Source organism: Pteronotus mesoamericanus, unplaced genomic scaffold (assembly GCF_021234165.1).
Source record: "Pteronotus mesoamericanus isolate MK-2021 breed Mesoamerican mustached bat unplaced genomic scaffold, CSHL_Meso_final scaffold_21, whole genome shotgun sequence".
NCBI classification, from domain to species: Eukaryota; Metazoa; Chordata; class Mammalia; order Chiroptera; family Mormoopidae; genus Pteronotus; species Pteronotus mesoamericanus.
This window is the reverse complement of record NW_026555310.1, coordinates 4,026,960-4,033,959: the sequence shown is the minus strand read 5'-3', so window position 1 is coordinate 4,033,959 and position 7,000 is coordinate 4,026,960. Positions and strand designations below refer to the sequence as shown.

Genomic DNA, 7,000 nt, shown 5'->3' with positions numbered 1-7,000 from the left:
AGTTGGTTGGAAGTCCTCCCGCAACGCCAAAGGTCACCGGCTGGATCCCTGGTCAGGGCACAAGCCTGTGTTGCAGGTTCTGTCTCCAGGAAAGGCAACCAATTGATGTTTGTCTCCCCCTCTTTCTCCCTTTCCCTCTCTCTAAAAAAGAACAAATAAAATAAGAAAGGAAGGAAGGAACCACCGACCGAACTTGCCCTTTAAAAGATGAGCAGCCCAGAACAGTGACTTAAAAATTATTTTGTTGAGCTAGGGTCTGAGAACCTCAGCACAGAATGCAAAAGGGAAAAACATTCTTGTTAACTGTGGCCGGTAGGCTTGTCCTTTCAACTTCCTATTCAAAACACAAGTGGAAGAGGGGCGGGAACAGGAGGAGGGGAGGTGGCAGCGAAGACCACTAGGCTGCCTTCTTCCTACAGTTCAGCCAGGCTCCACCCATGGACTCTGTTTTCAGTACAGAAGTCAGTGGAAGACCTGGATAGGGAGTAAGTGCACTGCGCTTAGAAAACTGCGGCTGGAAACTAGCAGTAGTTTCCGAGCCCAGAGAAGGGGAAGCAGGAACGGATTTGGAAGAAGATATTGCAGTCACCTTTCCATCTAAGGAAAAGCTAGGAACCTTCTCATTTTGCTTCAAGAAAATAAAGCTATGAGTCAGCGTTTGCCAAAAGTCTACTAATTGGGTGAAACAGCCTTCGCTCCGGATTTGACGTCTGCTGCAGCTTTCTATTGCAGCACAGCCAGTTCCTTACCCTGAAGCTGATAAGCTCTGGAATGTCGGCCAAACGCCACTTCCTGCTATAAACAGAGTCAGATCTCGAAACGGACGGTTTTTTTCTCTTCCGAGTAATGGCGCTTACCATCTTCATCCTCCGGCTGGCCATCTCTATCCTGGCGTCTCCCATATACTTGCTGAACCTTCTGGGCTTGTGGAGCTGGCTATGCAAAAAAATGTTCCCCTACTTGATGGTGAGGCTCAGTGTGAAGTACAACGAAGAGATGGTGAGCAAAAAACGCGAGCTGTTCAGCAACCTGAAGGAGTTTGCAGGCCCTTCCGGGAAGCTCTCCCTGCTGGAGCTGGGCTGTGGCACCGGGGCCAACTTCAAGTTCTTTCCGCCTGGATGCAGTGTGACCTGCGTTGACCCCAACCCCAACTTTGAGAAGTTCTTGATCAAGAGCATTGCTGAGAATCGACACCTGCAGTTTGAGCGCTTCGTGGTGGCTGCGGGGGAGAACATGCACCAGGTGGCCGACGGCTCCATGGATGTGGTGGTCTGCACCCTGGTCCTGTGCTCCGTGGAGAACCAGGAGCGGATCCTCCAGGAGGTGTGCAGAGTGCTGAGGCCGGTGAGTGAGGCGGCGTGAGGAGGGCTGATTAGTAGCGAACACTCACCAAAGGCGGTCCTATCAATTTCAGGTGAATTAAACATTTCTAAGGTAAAAAATAAACTAGAGAAGACATTACTGAGGGTTGTGTTTCTTTTTAATCTTGGAGTGGGAAATAAGCTGTAAAGGGAAAGATTGGTAAATCCAAATATATAAAATTTTAAACCTGCAGGAAAAAAACTACTATAAAGAAAGGTAAAGTACAAAAACCTAGAAAAAGTATTTGCCAGGGATGATAGACAAAGGGTTTAACTTCCTTCGTATTAAAAGACCTTACAAGGCAAAGGTCAATAGGAGTTTTTAAATCTGTAAGAAAAACCCTTGAGACACAGGTGACGAGTCCTGTGGCCATCGCGGGAGAGGGGAGAGCCCAGCCGGGCTGGAGGCCCAAACCCTGCGTGCCCACTGTCACTCCCCTTGCAACGCCCACTGCCTACTAAACCAGGGTCGGGGGGTGGGGGGCGGGGTTGGTTGGGCGGGGGGGGGGGAGGCGGGGGGAGGCGGCGGCGGGGCGGGGCGGGGCGCAGAGGGGGCGAGGCCTGAGGGGCGGGAGCAGCTGGGCTCCTGCGCCCGGCTGCTTCCGCTTCTGTCCTTGCTGCTTCGACCGGCCAGGGTCACGAGACCTTAGCCACCTGAATAAGGAACAGCCCACGCCTGCTCGGCTGCCACAGCGCAGCCCGTGGCCGAGCAGGGCCCCAGCCGGCCCTGGCCGAGGTGTTACGTTCTTTCCAAATTCGAGGCAAGACCCCTCCAGCAGAAAGGTCACGACCGGCTTTATTGCGGTAGTGTGGAACTGGACCCATAATTGCGTCTGAGAAAACGCTCACGCCAGCTGTCCCCGTTCATACCAAAAAAAGAAGATCCAGATACGGAAACTAATTCGGGATTTGGTCATGCCTTTGTCGCCGCCGTATCAGTGATCACTCACTGTATCAGGACTGGGTGATGAGACATTTTTTATAGCCATTTGGGCAATGTGCTATAACCATCTGACAGTGTAGGCTGGTGCCGTTTGTCTTGGGTTTAATGACCTGCTTATCAGTTTTGTTCGGCTATGGCACCACAGGCATCCCCAGGGCCCATACCTTCTATGTTTCACCTGCATTATTTGCCATTTTTGGCATGGGAAGGCAGAAAGATGAAGGCCTAGAGAAACTGGAAGCTCAAGCAGAATTTAAAAATAGTGATGAAGAATTTCAATGAACCAAACTCTTAAATGGACCATATGTTGAAAGGGGTTCCGCTGCTCCACGTTGCTTGTTATGTGGGCTTTTTATCTCTCTGACTTCAACGTTTCTACCACGTTTGTTGTTTTTTCTCCACGCATACCTAAATACTGGAGTTTCCCTTTTGATTTTCATTTTACTTATACACCCCCGAGGGCAATCTCACTCACCTCCAAAAGTTTTCAGTCAGCAGCCATACATAGACGGTTTCCAAATCGAACTACGTATGTAGCCCAGCTCTCTCTTCTAAGCCCAAACCTGCATGTCCAGCTAACACTGTATATATATTATGTATATACATATTATGTGTTATATATGTGTGTTATGCAGAGGGCAGTATCGACCTCCCAGGTCCGGGTCTCCTCCTTTCTCTCCTGTACTGTTCTCTGGTGGTGTTTTTTTGTTTTTGTATTTTTTTAAATCAAGAAATTTTAAGTTTTCCACTCATAAACACAGATGTTAGACTTACCCAGAGAATTTGGGGAACCCCATCTCTCAACACTCTGGCTGGGAGAGCCAAGACTGGGGTACCTAAAGGAGGCAAAGAAGAGTGGAGCAGTCACTACGGGTTTTGGAAGTGATTGTCAGGCTCCTTTCCGCCTACTCGCCTCAGGGACAGGTAGAAAACTTCTGAGGACCGCCTAGTAACGGGTAACCCTTACTGTGTCTAGACTTGACCTATTTCTCTATAGGACTGTCCTAGATGAAAGCAGCACTTTCAAACTCCTACAAGACAGTGATTTACACAGGGCGTCCACTAATTGAATAAAATACCTACTGACAAAATGTTAGCATGAATTCAGTGACACTTTTAGATGATTCAGTATTTTAATTAATCATATTTATATTCTTGTGACAATGGTACAAAAGTATAAGGCATGGTTATTCAGTCTCAGGTGGTGCTTGGTGTGGATTCAGACTCTCCCACAGATTTGCAAAGCAGAGCATGAGAACAATTTTCACATGAATTAAGATTTTTTTTAAGTAAAAGAAGTAGAGTTGTTTTTTTTTTAAGAGTAATTAAAAGGCAAATAACTGGGGAAAATATTTGTAGTATAGTCTTATACTGAAAGTCCTTACTCATTAGTAAGAAAAAAACCCAACACTTTGTTAGAAAACTGATAAAGAACATCAACAGGCAAATTAGAAAAGAAAAAAATCCAAATAATCAATAGGGTTTAGTAAAAGATGTTATATCTATTAAGAATATTAAAGACATACATAGTACTGAAAATGAAATAACACTTTACCCATCATATTAACAAAGATATGGGGGGATAAAAGTACTAATGAGAGTTTACTGGAATTGGGCACTGACAGCCATTGCTCATATGAATATAAATTTGCCACAACTTTTCCGAAGGGCAATTTGACAGCCTATACCAACAGCTTTTAAAAGACAGACTTGCCTCAGCAAGTCCACTTTTTAGCAAGTTAGTTATTTGGAAAGAATGAGAGATGGTCACAAAGATTTATGGGTAAGCATATTTCTAATAGAGAAAAATTGGAGATAATCTCAATGAGAATAAATAACATGATACCTTCAGTGGTGTGAAATATTGTGTAAGATTTTTTAAATTATGTTTTAGAATAATAGATACATAAATAAAATCAAGCAGGTTACAAAATAGAACATATATTCCAATCCTAGTTTTGGGGGGAAAATACATCTTCATATATAAAAGTATACACAAAACCCTAACAGTAGTTATCATGAGGTGATGGCATGGTAGTTGATTTTTTAAACACTTTTCTGTATTTTCTAAATTAAAAAAAAAATTTTTTTTTAAATAAACATTGGTGAGACAGTATTGCCAGGCTCTGGAGCCTAACCACTGCAGTTCAAAACCTCATTCTGACCTTTACAAGCTGGTTAACTTAGGCAACTTGCTTATTTTCTGTGTGCTCACTTCCTCAGCTCCCTCATCTATAAAAATAGGGATGATAATAATAATACCAGCCCTGGCTGCTGTGGCTCAGTGGATTGAGTGCCAGCCAGTGAAACAAAAGGTCGCTGGTTCAGTTCCCAGTCAGGGCAAATGCCGGGGTTGCGGGCCAGTAGGGGGTGCATGAGAGACAACCACACATTGATGTTTCCCTCTCTTCACCCTCCCTTCCCCTCTCTCTAAAAATAAATAAATAAAATCTTTTAAAATAATACTTACCAAGTAACTGCATTGAGGATTGAGTTAACAGATGATAGGCATTAAGGATATAGCACCTTGTACACAGTAACTGCTTTAAGTGTTAGCTATTACCTATGTATATATTATGTTTACATGCTAAATGATCAGAAAATAGAAGTGTGAATAACTGCTTTAGATTGGCCGCTCTGTGTACAATTTGACAGAAGATGAAACTATTGACCAAAATGATGTCTCAATAAGTTTTAACTTATCTATGTCTTCTTGTGAAGGTGACCTCTGGGGCCACTGAAATTTGATGCTTCAGTCATCTTGTAAATCTGTTCTCCCCAAACTAAAATCCTTGAAATGTGTTTCCCTTTCTCTTTTTCAGGGAGGGGCTTTTTATTTCATGGAACACGTAGTAGCTGAGCGTTCAACCTGGAATTACTTCTGGCAGCAGGTCCTGGATCCGGTCTGGTACCTTCTGTTTGACGGGTGCAACCTGACCAGAGAGAGCTGGAAGGCCGTGGAGAAGGCCAGCTTCTCCAAGCTGAAGCTGCAGCACTTACAGGCCCCGGTGTCCTGGGAGCTGGTGCGCCCTCACATCTATGGATATGCTGTGAAATAGTGCGAGTGAGGAAGTAGAGCACTAACTGAATGGCCTAAATAATTTCAGGCTTCAGTTTCACAGTTTAAAATATTAATTGGGAGAAGAGAAACCCTTTTTTAGGTAAAGTTGAATTTCATCCCAAAAAGTTTACATTATATCCTACTTAGCCATTTTCTACTGTCTCCCAAAAAATCAAAAACAAAACAGCTTTGGACTCTCCTTTAAAAGGAAATAGTGAGATTTGGTAATTGAAGTCTACCATTATCCCCAAACCTTATTCAGTACCTCCAAAATGTTTTCACCTGTCTCAAGTGGCAACCCAACAGATTTAAATTTCACCCCCTTTTTGAGAGCTTGGTGAAATAAGCAGTTAAATCATGCAAAAGAAGACTTTGTAAAAGGAGAAATAAGAAGATCTTAATGACTGACAAACTGAACAAAGACAGATGAGCTGAAAGTCCAAATCTAAATAGCACAGATTTGTTAAAAAAAATCTGAATCTATTTGTTGGTCTTAGTGTCACTGGGCTGGCTCTCAAAATTAATGTACCAGGATGTTGTCCCTAGTTCTGCGACCTCTGGCACACCTTTTATTCCACTGTCCACCCAAGTGTGTTTTTCTGCATTCCTGTCTTCAATTCTTAAGATGAAAAATATATCTGACACTTGAGTATATTCATGAAACTATCTATGTTCTTGGGTTCATTTTCCTTATAATCTAGCATATACTTTGCTGAATGTAGTAAATTGCAGGCAAGAAAGAGACCCACTGTAATTAGGAAAACCTTGTGTAATTAGGGAAACGTATAATTAGGTACACTTTGTAAGAGCCCCTAAAAACCAGGCAACCTATGAGTCTGTAATGAAATGGGTATTTTTTGGATTATTCGGATCAAACTTCCACCCCATCCCAACACGATGTCTTTGTTCGCAGCAACTGTGGAAACCTCTGAAAATCATAACAAGTGCTTTCAAAATAATCATTGGGGTGATCAGTCAGAGGATTTAAGAGTGGGATTTTTCAGCAATAGTTTGCATGTATTTTAATAAATTTGGTATATTTCTGAGATGATTTTTGCAAAAGGACTATTTTAAATATAAAATCAATAAATTCATATGCATTTTAGGAACAAATAAAATAAATGGTTTATATATTTGCTGGCTTGGTTTCATTTTTCTTAATGTCTCTGGAAGGGCTTTCTTTCCTCATGGAAAGTTAAGCTATTGGAACATACAGATTTTTCTTTCTCCAGCCAAGTAAGCTATAAACACAGCTAGCAGATTTTAGAAAAACCAATTTTTGGAAGGATCAGAATGCATTTTGAAAAGTTCAAGTCCAAAGGCCCCATTTGTGCAATCTATAGAGCAGAAAGAAAGGAAGCTTACTATACTCTTCTGAACATGAAAACAGTTACCGTTACAGCAGGGTTAGGACACTCATCTCAGGTCTCCTGTGCCCTGGAACAGGAATCTCCAGCCTCTGCGGTCTCCACAAAGTAGGAACCTCCTTAATCTACCCACCTCACTATGGTTTAGGTCAGCTAGTGATTGAGGAATACGAAAAGCCACAGGCTGTGCCCTGCATGGCATGACTTTGTTGGGGGTTGTCCCACAAACTGGAAAGTCACCAGTTCAATTCCTGGTCAGGGCACATGC

General features: G+C 42.9%; 1 protein-coding gene across 1 annotated transcript; it reads left to right on the top strand.

Annotated features, from left to right (window-relative positions):
• Positions 1-425: 425 nt before the first annotated feature.
• TMT1A (thiol methyltransferase 1A) lies at positions 426-6,498 on the top strand. Its single transcript, XM_054591108.1, has 2 exons — positions 426-1,344; positions 5,127-6,498. The coding sequence occupies exons 1-2, from the start codon at positions 847-849 to the stop codon at positions 5,361-5,363; spliced, it is 735 nt and encodes a 244-aa protein (XP_054447083.1). The 5' UTR covers positions 426-846; the 3' UTR covers positions 5,364-6,498.
• The last annotated feature ends 502 nt before the right edge of the window (positions 6,499-7,000 follow it).

Excerpts from the sequence above, each read along its gene's own strand:
- TMT1A (XM_054591108.1), top strand. The coding sequence starts at position 847 with ATGGCGCTTACCATCTTCATCCTCCGGCTGGCCATCTCTATCCTGGCG. Across the intron at positions 1,345-5,126 it reads TGTGCAGAGTGCTGAGGCCG|GGAGGGGCTTTTTATTTCAT; the intron begins GTGAGTGAGGCG and ends TCTCTTTTTCAG.